Source organism: Aquarana catesbeiana, linkage group LG04, assembly GCF_042186555.1.
Source record: "Aquarana catesbeiana isolate 2022-GZ linkage group LG04, ASM4218655v1, whole genome shotgun sequence".
Classification (NCBI taxonomy): Eukaryota; Metazoa; Chordata; class Amphibia; order Anura; family Ranidae; genus Aquarana; species Aquarana catesbeiana.
In genome coordinates, this window is record NC_133327.1 from 581254189 (window position 1) to 581267711 (window position 13523).

Sequence of the window (13523 nt, forward strand, 5' to 3'; positions counted from 1 at the left end):
AAACACGTTGGGTTGGAGCCCAGGGTGAGGCTCTTATACACCTCCTTACAGGGTTTTGCAGTGATGTGCGACTTCTAAGACTTCCTATCCCTACTAGATGTGTGGTGCTGGGAGGAGCTCTGTTCTTGTCGGGACTCCTAGTAGTGCATGCAGGAGGACCTGGTGGAGCCTTGAGCGTCGCCTGTAATTTTTGTTGTGGGGCACAAGACTGTTTCTCATGCTTACAGTGCCATTTGCTTTTAATGGCATCCTGAAGCAGACATACATTTTTCATCCAAAAAAAAGTGACATTTTACGCAGTTAAAATCCATAGACGCTTAAAAAAGGTGCATGAACTACTTTGCCACATTTGTTCACATAGAGCGTATGAGTGTAGTGTGGCAAGGTGCAAAAATTAAAAAAAATAAAAAACACGCAAATGGGGCCTTAATGCAGCATATGTTTGTTTACACATTTCCTTCAGCTCTTTAGTCTCATCCTTCCCAATTTAGAAGATGGGATATCTGTCTTGCAATAAAGTAAAATGAAGACAGGTGTTAAAAAGAGAAAGGCCCCTATTATTGGTTGTGGCAAAAGGGGCAGAGCTGGGAATTCAAATGCATAGATCTTGTTGCCTGAACCTCAAAAGACAGACAAAGCCAGTACCATGATTAAACCCACCATAATCTATACATATTTGTTACTTCAACACAATCTACCTTTGGTGTTTTCTGTAACCGACATGGTTTTGGTGAATTCAGTTTCAGCTGTATGCTGTGGTCTTCTCCATCAAGGACCTTACACTCTTGTGGTTTTAGCTCTTCAATCTATGTACACAACATAATGACAGATTAAATTTGAAACAAAATTAGTAGTCTCCAAAACAAGAGGGTTACTTTGTAAAACCATGTTAGCAATCAAATACTACACCCTAGCTAGTATATGTAAGATAAAAGGAACATTTTTTTCATTACATTTTTTGTCGTGTTCATTGAAGCTCATTAATATATAATAACCTCGACCGATACTGAGAAAAGCTTAAAGGGAACCTGTCAGTACAGACAAATGGGGGCTGCGACTGCGAACTTCTCTTCAATCTTGTTTTACAATTTAGTCACAGGCCTGGAGCAAACGCACAGCTAGTAAATGTCAGGATACCTGATATGCTCATATTTGTTCAGGTTGCTGACTCATAGCAGTAAACAGAGAGGATTAATAAGACTAGACTCCACTGGTGAAATTGAGTCAGCAGGTATATGTCCCTTGTACGATGCTTTTGTTCAGGAAAAACAAATTATGGGAAAAAAAAAATGACCGTTTCTATAGGCAACATCGCACATGTGTGAGGTCAGACACTAATGTTGGACAAGAAGGCCTGGCTCACAGTCTCCGCTCCAATTCATCCCAGAGGTGCTCTATCGGGTTGATGTCAGGACTCTGTGTAGGCCAGTCAAGTTCCTCCACCCCAAACTCGCTCATCCATGTCTTTATGGACCTTGCTTTGTGCACTGGTCCAAATCATTTGGTGGAGGGGGGATTATGGTGTAGAGTTGTTTTTCAGGGGTTGGGCTCAGCCCCATAGTTCCAGTGAAGGGAACTCTTAGGCTCCATTTACACCTGAGCATTTTGTAGCTTGAAGCTACAAAACGCTTGAGGGGAAAAAATACATTATTCTCTATGGAGATGGTTCACAGGTGTCAGCATACCAAGACATTTTAGACAATTTCATGCTCCCAACTTTGTGGGAACAGTTTGGGGATGGCCCCTTCCTGTTCCAACATTACTGCGCACCAGTGCACAAAGCAAGGTTCATAAAGATATGGATGAGCGAGTTTAGAGTGAAGGAACTTGACTGGCCTGCACAGAGTCCTGACTTCAACCTGATAGAACATCTTTGGGATGAATTGGAGCAGAGACTGCAAACCAGACCTTCTCGTCCAACATCAGTGCCTGACCTTACAAATACGCTTCTGGAAGAACGGTCAAACATTCCCATAGACCTTGTGGGCAGCCCTACGGACTAAGACTGGGATGCCATTAAAATTCACGTGCATGTAAAGGCGGGTGTCCCAATACTTTTGAAAATATAATGTACATTTTTTAATGTATCATGTTTAACCACTTCAGCCCCGGAAGGATTTACCCCCTTCCTGACCAGGCCATTTTTTGCGTTATGGCACTGCGTCGCTTTAACTGACAATTGCGCGGTCGTGCAACACTGTACCCAAACAAAATTGACGTCCTTTTTTCCCCACAAATAGAGCTTTCTTTTGGTTGTATTTGATCACCTCTGCGGTTTTTATTTTTTGCGCTATAAAGAAAGAGCAACAATTTTGAAAAAAACACAATATTTTTAACTTTTTGCTAAAAATATCCCCAAATTAAAAAAAAACAAATTTCTTCCACACTTTAGGCCGATATATATTCCTCTACATATTTTTGTTAAAAAAAAAAAAAATTGCAATAAGCGTATATTGATTGGTTTGCGCAAAAGTTATAGCATCTACAAAATAGGGGATAGATTTATGGCATTTTTATTATTATATATATTTTTTTTTAACTAGTAATGGCGGCGATCTACGATTTTTATTGGGATTGCAGCAGACAGATCAGACACTTTTGACACTTTTTTGGGACCAGTTTACACACACAGATCCTCGTTCTGGCTCTGTCAGGAGTGATCGCGAGTGCACGGCGGACATCGCGGCCGCGGGGCACACGCATCAGCTCCTCAGTACAGTGGCGGCCACGCGTGCCCCTCCTATACCCCTTAAAGTGGCTGCTGTACAGCTACGGCGATTCGTGTAATAGATACAGTGCGCGTGAGTGCTGGCACCGTAGCTTGGGAGCCGATGCGCGTGCCCGGCAGCCGCGATGTGCACCGGCCAACCACGTTCCCTCCTCACAAGGCAGATCCCCGTTCTGACAGGAGAGGAGAGAGAGATCGGCTGTTCCTAGTGATCAGGGACAGCGATCTCTCTCTACTCCCAGTCAATCCGTCTCCCCCTGACAGTTAGAAAGCACCTCCCTATGGAACACTTGGCCCGTTGATCACAACAAGTGTTAACCCCTTCCCTGCCAGTGTCATTTATACAGTGATTTATTACAGTGATCATTTTTATAGCACTTATCGCTGTGTTGGTGTCACTAGTCACCAAAAAAGTGTCACTTCAGGTCAGATTTGTCCCCACCATTACTAGTAAAAACAATTAAAAAAAAAAATGAAAAGTCCCTAAAATTTTGTAGACGCTATAACTTTTACGCAAACCAATCAATATACGCTTATTGGGATTTTTTCTTTACCAAAAATATGTAGCAGAATATATATTGGCCTAAATTGATTTTTTGCCCTTTTTTTTTATTGGACATGTATTGTAGCAAAAAGTAAAATATATTGTTTTTTTTTTTTTTTTTTCAAAATTTTCGCATCTTTTTTGTTTATAGCGCAAAAAATAAAAAATGCATAGGTTATCGAATCCTTCCGGGGCTGAAGTGGTTAAAATAAGTAACTATACCTTCCTACAGTATCTATTTATTAATGCTAGCAGCATAAGGATTCAAAATAGTTCATGTTAATTGAGAGATTTATTTTCGCTTTAAGTTAGGAAGTCTGTAAATGGGCAGAATAAATAGGACACAAAAAGGCCTAACAATTTATATTAGTGATTAAAAAAAAATTGTACTGTATATGTATGTATAGATATGTTTATATGTTCTATTGACAGTTGATTGAAGTCATGAAAAGGGGCTTTGAGAACCTCTAGAAAACTACATCTCAGCTGTACTAAAACTTAAATGAAAAAAAAATTTAAAAAAACTGTTCCCAAGCTAGGTTACATTTCCACCACTTCAACAAAATGTTTAACAATATTGGTTGTATTGCATTTCCAGTTTTACATTCCTTGTGCCTCTTTTGGACTTTGTGTCCCCTGCTACAATAAAATGTAATTGTATCAGAAGAGAAAGGTGACAATCGGGAGATCATGCAAAAATTACATATTCTCAATAGTGCCTAATTATCCATGCAAAAACCTCCTCAAACAGATATTCATTTCTATTAGGAATGATTACTATGCAAGCCTACAGATGTCAATACCACAGTCATTCAAATTCTTCTTCCCCTACTAATTGAAGGTTGTAAAGCTCCAGTGCCAAGGTTTCTTTCCAAAGAGCTAATTTATGACTAGGAGGATATTTTATGTCTTCAGTCTAAGCAGCTTAAAACACAGCAAATCAGAACCATCTGTGTACTGATGCTTGAATCACCGTTTATCTATCAGCCCATCATTCTTCTTGGTGTGCACCCTGCATTCTTGGCTGCTGTGCACTATCCCGTGGCCAAATTTCATAAGATATATTAAAAATTTAAGGCATCTTGACCCTTCCACATTGCAAGTGCGCTGGATGAAAAAAAAAGTCGTCCTTCTGCACAAGATATGTTTGAAAAAGGTCACTGGCTCAGGCTTTTAATTATGCTAAGCAGAAATGACAGAAAAGCGGAACACTAAATTCTGATTTTTCAGTGAGGAAGGAAAATGCTAATTTACACTCTTAAGTAAATGTTTTTATTAAAAAGAGGGCCAACTATAACCACTATTTGCATCTCAAATGACCATACAGCATAACCCTCTTTTCTATAAAAAAAAAAATCTAAATATAGTGTTATCATGCCACTGAGGAGGACATGCACAAATGTCAAGTAAAACTATATACACTGATCAGACATAACTTTATGACCATCAACCTAATATTTTTTAGAGTAAGTGCCCCCTTTGTTAAAGCAGAAGTAAACCCATCCATAAAACAGTTTCATTTCCGGCATGTGCCGGAAATGTAACACTCCCATTGGTTGTGCTCACAACCAAACTGTCATAACTGATCACATGTGCAGTATCATGGCAGTTGTAGATTAAACAGAGGTAAAGATGGCAGCTTCCTTGGCTGAAAACGATAGGGGGTTTACTTACACTTTATTAAAACAGCCCTGACCCATCAAAGCATGGATACCATTAGACCTCTGAAGGTATTCTGTGCTATCTGGCACCAAGCCGCCATTAGAAGATCCTTTAAGCTCTGTAAGGGCAGCTTCAGTTTTTGTGCGGGTTAGCTGCGATTTCCCTTTAGACTTCAGTTATGCCCCGCAGAGTTGGTGCACCAAAACTCCTGCATGCAACTGTCATCAGGGAATTATTTCCGTGAAGGGATGTACTTGGTCACCAACAATGTTTAGGTAGATGGTACATATCAAATAACATCCCCATGAATGGCATCATAGTGCCTCTTCCAGCTTGCCTTCTTCCTGTACTGCTTCCTGATGTTATCTCTTCATTAGGTACGAAACGCACACACACCCCGGCCATCCATATGATGTAAAAGAAATCGTGATTCATCAAGACCAGGCCACCTTCCTCCAGTGGTCTGTGGTCCAATTCTGATGCTATGCAACCTCATACACAACAAACTGCAATGCCCATTTTTTCTGCTTTCAACACATCATCATGTTTACTTGCTGCCTAATATATCCCACCAACTTTCAGATGCCATTGTAGGAAGATAATCTGTGTTATTCACTTTACCTGTCAGTGGTCATAAAGTAATGGCTGAGTAGTGTAAATAGGTTTGCATTTTGCAATTCCATGTTATCACTTCCCGCCCAAGGACATCATATACAAACAACAGACAAACCCCATATTTTTTGAATATGTTCAGGTGTTTTTAAATAGCCTTGCAGGATTTAATGTAATGTTTGTATGTGTGCGCTGTAATCTATTTTGTTTTGTTGTGTTGCAAGGACATCACATGATGATCTATTTTGTTCTGTGTGCAGTCTTATAGCAGCACCATCTTGAATGAAAATGCATTTAGGGTGTGCCCCCCCAAGTCTGTTGTTTGTATACTGTAAGGGTCCTGACCAGATCCCTTGGGCTGGAGCACCCCATCCCCCCGCCATTACCTCTTATTAGTGTCCACCTGTGTTATAGGAGGAGTCCTTCTAGTTCTCCCATAAAGAGGAGTTTGTCTCCCATGGTTGAGATGTAGGATCTTTCATTCTATTAATGGTGTAGGACCCACTGATAATGGGGTATTTTGATGCAGTAAGTGGGCTTAAGCACCATATAGCCATATGGTGTGGCCAAATCCCCATATTTTTTGAATATATTCAAGTGTTTTTAAATAGCCTTGCAGGATTTAATGTCATTTTTGTATGTGTGCGCTGTAATCTATTTTGTTTTGCTTTGTTGTGTTGCAAGGACATCACATGATGTCCTGGAATTTGAGTGAAGATATCTGAATGCTGCCTGCAGCTGCAGGCATTATTCAGATATCTTTTTTTCAGCTGGAGATTCCCTGCCAAATTAAAGCCATCATACCGGCCATTTAGCCTCTTGATTACTATTACAGGTGGCGGGAGGGGACGTCCCCCCAACCAGCCTCCTGTGCTTCTCCTGCCTTGCCCGTGCGAACAGCGGGCCAGAGAATGAAGGTGCCGGCAGCAGCGGTTTACTATGGAGCTGACCGTGGACCAGATGATCCCTGGCCATCTCTACGATCCACGGAAGCCAGAAGCGACATCATGACACTGCCCTTTTTTTTTGTTTGTTTTTTTTTGCTGGGAAGCCTGAGATAGATTTTTTTTTTTTTTTTATCTCAGGCTTTCCAGCATTGAGGAGAGATCTGGGGACTTATATATTTTTTTTTTTTTAAGAGAAAGTGTAAAAAAAATTAATGTAAAGCACCCCTAACCCCTCTTGCTGGCACACAGAAGCAAACGCATACATAGCTTGTGCCCGCATATGTACATAGCGTTTAAACCACAATTGTGAGGCATAGCCGTGAAAGTTAGAACGAGAGAAGTAATTCTAGTGCAAGACTTCCTCTGTAACACTAAACTTGTAACCTGTAAAAATGTTAAAAGTGTCGCTGGAGATATGGAGATTTTTAAGTACCGAAGTTTGGCGCCATTCCACGAGTGTGCTCAATTTTAAAGCCTGACATATTGGGTATCCAACTACTCGGCGTAACATCATCTTTCACAAACTTTTACAAAAAAATTGTGCTAACTTTAGTGTTTTACTTTTCTTCCAAAAAAATTGCATTTGAAAAATTGCTGCGTAAATACCATGTGACATAAAAAAATTGCAAGGACTGCAATTTTATTCCCTAGGGTCTTTGCTAAAAAAAAAAATATATATTATATATATTATATATATATATATATATATATATATATATATATATATATATATATATATATACTGTTTGGGACTTCTCAGTAATTTTCTAGTAAAAAAAGATGGATTTTTACATGTAGGTTTGTTCAGCACAGTCTGCTGAACAATTCTGCTATAAGTTTATGGTCATTGAAGTGAACATGAGCTTATAGCAGAGGAGGAATGCAGGTCCATAGGCATACGAACCTGACCAGCTGAAAGCAGTGCTGTAGGTCTGTACCGCATATGGACCTGACCAGCTGGAAGCAGCGCTACGGACCTGGCAGCAAAAGGGTTCAAGTATTCTGTATTTAAAAATTTCAAATCATATATTAATTTCCACAATTCAATTATTTAGAGCCTATCCCTATTAAACTTCCCTTTTGAAAAAATCCACACATTTATTTTGTTAAAAGAGAAGTATGGGTTTTCGTTTTTTTTTTTAGATTCATACCTAGGTGAATGCAACATCAGACCAATGCTACAGCTGTCCCCCGGTGTCGCTGCACTGAGAACCGAGCCACTGAACACCGCCGATGGCTCAGTTCTCACTCCTCCCCGACTAGAGAGATGCTGCCTGTCAGTCAGCATCTCTCCTGCTCTGATCCTCTACACTCATTGGAGCGATGAGCTGTGGAGGGGCGGGGAGCAGCCATCTAAGCAGCTCGCTGAGACTGCCATCAATCAAGGCAGCTGGCGGATCCAGACTTGGGAAGTTGGGATGACGCGCTGCCTCGACTGATGGCATTGACGTTAGCGGAGAGCGGACTCAAGACCGCTCTCCGCTGAAAATAGGTCACAGGAGTGCAAAACGAGAAGCCCAACCTAAAAAGCTCAGGCTGGACTTCTCCTTTAAGTGCAGTGCCATAAAAAAAATGCCCTGTGAGTTAGCACTGCTGTGTCACATATTTCACAGAGCCTGTCTTCTGAACTAGGGGTGCTAAGAGGAGGAGTTTCAGGAGCCACAGTCAGTACAGGAATAACAAACCATATCAATACTGTTTTCAGACAGCAAGATACCATGGGATATGTAGTTCTTAGCAGAAGAAAGTAAACTAAAGGAATGAGCAGAGGAAAAGCCAAAAGGCATGCAAGGAATCCAATACCTTGTGGAAAGAGATGGCCAGCAGACAGGCAGCATTCACAACATGAAAGGCATCTTTTCAAGTGAGCTTATTCACTTGCCAACCAGTCACCGACCTGGTACGTCATTGGTCTTCAAGTGGTTGTACTGGGATGATGCCTGCAGGTGCAGGCATCAACCCTATACTGTTTTTTTAGAGCCAGCAGTCGGCTGCTAACTAGCCGCTCGATTGCTATTACAAGCATCGGGCACCTTCCATGGCTTGCTCGGGCTCTCCGGTCCCACTGGGAGACCTGAGTTACCAGCCGGCATGTCCACCGTCTAGTCTGACTATCTAGTCAGACACCCAAAGAAAGCCGGGATCGGCTTTGATCGGCCTCCACTATGGTAACCCAGAAGCGATGACGGGTTATGGATTGTGTTTTTTTAAATATGCATTAAAATTAATGCATTAAAATTCAAAAAAGTGTATTTTTTCCCTAAAAATTGTGTTTGAAAAATGGCTGCACAAATACAGTGTGACATGAAAATTTTCAAAACCCACCAATTTATTCTCTAGGGCCTCTGCTTTAAAAAAAAAAAAAAAAATGGATTCTAGCAAAAAAAAAAACTGAGTGTTACATGTAAACCAAAAGTGTCAGAAAAAGCCTGGTTTTCAAGTGGTTATATTAGATTGTCAAAAAAATAACTATCCTTTGCATTGATATTACAATGCAGAGGTTATAAAATGAAAGTGAATGCTGTTAGTTTAGATTCCTTTTAAGTCTGTTGGGAGTTTCTAAAATGATTATCCCCCTGGGCATGTGTCAAACAACTGGGCTGCACACTAATGACATTACTTTTATACAGGCCAATACGTGGGTCGAATTGTGAACAAGTTTTCTTTCAAAAATCTGAAATTGTTTGATCCAATGGTGTCACCATTGATTTGGAAATTTGACCAACCAAGCCTTCAATTTCACCTTATGTTGTAGCAGAAAAATAGGATTTTTTACTTAAGGTAAAATCCGTTTGAGTTCATTGACAGACACAGCCTTCTTTATTTATAACGATAGGGTTATATCACCTCCGCAGGAGTAGGACAAGCAGAACAAAAAAAAAAAAAAAAACACTTGGCCACTCCCATGGGCCGTCCTCAGTCAGTATATAACCCACTCCCTGCCCCCAGTTTAGTAGCAAGCAGCAATAGAAGTATCAAAAAACAACTCCATAGAGGGGTGGGTCCTGTGTCTGTCAATGAACTCAGAGAAACGGATTTTACGGTAAGTAAAAAATCCTATTTTCTCATTTGTTCATTGACGGACACAGCCTTCTTTATTTATAATGATAGGGAAGTCCCAAAGCAGTGCCAACATGAGGGGTGGGAAAACAAAAATCCCAAGGCTAATATAAGAGCCAACCAGGTAACAGGAACTTCACCCAGGACAAGCTGCAACCCAACCTTAACGATACCCCTTCAAGAGGGAATAGACCCTCTAAACAGCGACCTGCAAAAAATTGCGGCCAAAAGAGGCATCCGCAGATGCCAAACCATCCACCATCTATCCGCGGATGCCAAACCATCCAGTTCCATAGAACTTGTGAAAATGTACACCGACGGACCAGTGGCCATCTTGCCAACTTGCACAATGGCCGCCTGATGACAGAAGGCCCAAGAAAAGCACCAAGTGCCCGAGAAAAATGCGCCATAACCGGGAAAGGAGGAAACCGATCCCTGACAGGACAGCCCAGAGACATCATCTGTCCAATCCATCCAGATCAACAGACTCAGTGGCTGGCAAATACATCCAAATCCCCCAAAACACATCTAGGCCAGATAAAGCCAGTTCCTTGGGATGTGCCGACCAGGGGCACAAGAAGCCAACCCAATGTCCTTATTCAAATGGAAATCCAAGGACGGAACTATGTAAAAAAAGAACGAAGCACCACCTTAACCTGGGTAAGGCGAACGACAAGATAACTCCACCATTCACGACACCCTGCAAGTAGAGGTGACAGCCACCAAGAGGCCACCTTCCGAGACAGAGTAAGCAGTGGAACCTCCCGAATATTTTGAGAGATAGATAGAGAGGCCTTTGGAGAACCGAAAACACCAAGTTCAGATCCCACAGCGGTGGAAGAAACCGCCCCGGTGGAAACAAACGTCTAACCCCTTGAACAAAAAGGCACGCACCAGTGAATGCGAGCCCAGGAGACGCTGAAGAAGACCGCCCAGGCCGACACCTGGCCCTCTATGGTACTCAAGGCCTATTCCTGCTCATCTCTCCGTAAATGGAGGTAGGGAACAAAGCCACCTAAAAGGAACAAGGACAAATCTAATGAAACATGGCCCAGAGAAAGGCCCACCCTGTGGCCCAACCCTAGCCAACTGAGGTATCCGTCTGACAGCATTCCACTCCTGGAATGCTTTCGTCGGAAAGGGCCGGAACTAGACGTTCTGCCCACCAGAGGAGGATACAGCCAGGGTCGCCAACAGCCTTTTTGGCCCACCCTGGTGAGGGACATAAGCCACAGCTGTTGCCTTGTCTGACTGGATCCATACTGGGAGCCCCCGAAGTCGAGCTGTCCGTGATCCAGACCTAGTCTGATCAATTGAAGTTCCGGGATATTACACGGTAGTCCAGATTCCACCAATGTCCAGCGACCCTGAGCCAAGCGCAGTCCCAGGACATCTCCCCACCCGCACAGACTGGTATTGGTGGTCACCTTGTTCAATACAAGGGGAGAAAGGATCTTCCCCACTGTAGAACCGGATAACAAAGCCACCAGACTAGGGAACCTCTGGTTTTCTGACTCAGCCGAATTCGATTGAGCAGAGACCTTGGGTATTTGTCCCATTATGCCAGGATCTCCCCGAAGGGAGCCTACATGGAACTGTGCAAATAACCTTGCCACAAAAAAGGGTAGATACCATCAGACCCAACACCCACATGTAGATCCTCAGAGGAGCCCACCTGCTGGATAGTAAATGAAAAAAATGCCGCATGCCACTTCTGGAGTCTGTCCAGGGGATGAAACACGCTGGCCAGAGCTGAAGCCCAGTCAGGCTCAGATAAACCAACGCTCTGGCCGGACCAAAGCAGACTTCCGATAGTACAGACGTCAACTGAAATCAGAGAAAGTCTGTATAGGAACTACGTTGCTCCTTGGGGTAATCCAGAATTCGGCGCAGAAGATCGCCCAGGCAGTCCAGGACTGTCAACCCCCACTGACGTAACCATGCCAGATCCGGGGCCAACACCTCATGAACACCCGAGAAGTGGTGGCAGATCAAAGGACCACACCACGCGCCGATAATGCTCCGCACCCACAGCAGACGGAGGAAGTGCTGGAGTCGGGCACATAACAGAATGCTTAAGCATTCATAAAGTCATAGAAGTCAGAAAGACCCCATGATGGAGTGCCACCGCTGCGTGGACGGACTCCATCCTGAACTCCTGTACCCACACAAGGCAGGTCAGGGCCTTGAGGTCCAGAATTAGATGTACCATGCCCTCCATCTTTTAGACTGTGAACAGGTTCGAATAAAACCCCTGACACTGTTCCCAGCAGGGGAACCGGGACACTCACACTCTGCAGCAACGGGGCTTGCACAGCTCCCTGCGGAGAACAGCAAGCAGTCTGGCGACAGACGACCACTGGAAGCAACAAACTGTTTGGAGGAACACAGCCGGAAAACTATCTTATAACCGGACAAACTCAAGACGCGACATGAAGTCATTCAGAGTAGCCCCCCAAAATACATTTCTAAGCACCACTGAGGCAACATACTCAGCAACCAGGGGAACTGCGGCCAAGAGGCATAGCGGACAAACCGCAGCGCCTACCCAATAGGTCCCCAAGCAGCAAAGGCAGGGAATTCTGCTCTCCCTCTAGGTATGCCAGCTGGGCCCTTAGAAGCCAGAGATTCCTCTATTGGAGCCATGGTTGCCTCTAGCAGCCTAGAGACAGAGGGGTAGGGTACACTACTGGTGTAACAGTCCCCTTCTGAAGGGGGGACTCCCGAAAGGGGTACCTTACAGCCAGCGTTTTTGGAAACGCAAAAGGCCCTTTGGACACTCCCAGTCTTCATGGACAAATTTGTCAAAATAATAGAGAAGGGAACGCTTTCGCCATGAAAGACGGTTTATCCAAGAGGGTACCGGCCCTCCCCCGCAGCCACCGCTGCATCCCTCACCTTGAAAGGTTCACGCACAGATGTAACAAGTGTGACAACCAGTGCCCCTTTGAGCCCTTCTGCTGTCATCATCACTCCCTGACAGGATAGGGAGCGTGGCCACATCTGTACAGCAGAGTCAGATAGAATTGTTCAACAGGGGAGGGCAGGAGTGCCCTATACTAGGCTATCTGCCTAAGCGCTACACCAAAAAGTCAGGGGGGGGAAGGGGTTCCCATCCACCGGGACCCCCCACCGCGGTCCACATAGGAGATGTTGACTGAGGCCCTGCACAGGGGGCACAGACCAAGGCCCCTCACAGGGGGCACAGACCGTGGCCCCCTCACAGGGGGCACAAACAGTGGCCCCCTCACAAGGGGCACAAACCGTGGCCCCCTCACAAGGGGCACAAACCGTGGCCCCCCTCACAGGGGGCACAAACCGTGGCCCCCCTCACAGGGGGCACAAACCGTGGCCCCCCTCACAGGGGGCACAAACCGTGGCCCTCCTCACAGGGGGCACAAACCGTGGCCCCCCTCACAGGGGGCACAAACCGTGGCCCCTCACAGGGGGCACAAATGTGCCCGCAAGGACCAGGCCGATCCTGAGCCCTGAACAGACAAAAAGCCACGGCCTAAATATTTTGCACGGCCCGGAGGGGAACCGGACCAACGAGAGCAGTTAGGTCGCAAAAGCCGCTGCCTAAATTTTTGGCCTCCCTCCGCAAGCACGCAGCCGCGGGGGGACCGGACCGACCCTGAGCGGACACTCGGCCGGTAGGCCGCAAAGTTGCGGCCTAAATGTTTGCGCGGCCCACAGGGGGACTGGACCCATCCTAGCTGGTAGGCTGCAACGCCGCGGCCTAAATTAGTCAACAGGACCCCCGATCACCCGCCTCCCAGGCCTAACCACCAGATACCCCCCCAAATACAAACCCGAGGGTGGAAAAAAGGGCCGTGTGTCCCAAAAAGTCCCTAGGCCAGAAGCCTGGGCCTCACCTGGGAAAGGGAGGGTGGAGAACTACCGAGGGACCGACCACCCCAGGGAGTACCCGTGTCCCACACCACTCCAGGGAAGGAGAGGAGGAGACTGC

General features: G+C 44.8%; 1 protein-coding gene across 2 annotated transcripts in view; it reads right to left on the minus strand.

The window, feature by feature from the left end:
* Window positions 1-13523, minus strand: part of VRK2 (VRK serine/threonine kinase 2) — a 205847-nt gene that overhangs the window by 18450 nt on the left and 173874 nt on the right. For both annotated transcript variants that reach the window (XM_073628115.1, XM_073628114.1), the window contains exon 12: window positions 699-806. In XM_073628115.1, coding sequence (XP_073484216.1) covers window positions 699-806 — 108 coding nt within the window. The remainder of the gene's footprint in view (window positions 1-698; window positions 807-13523) is intronic.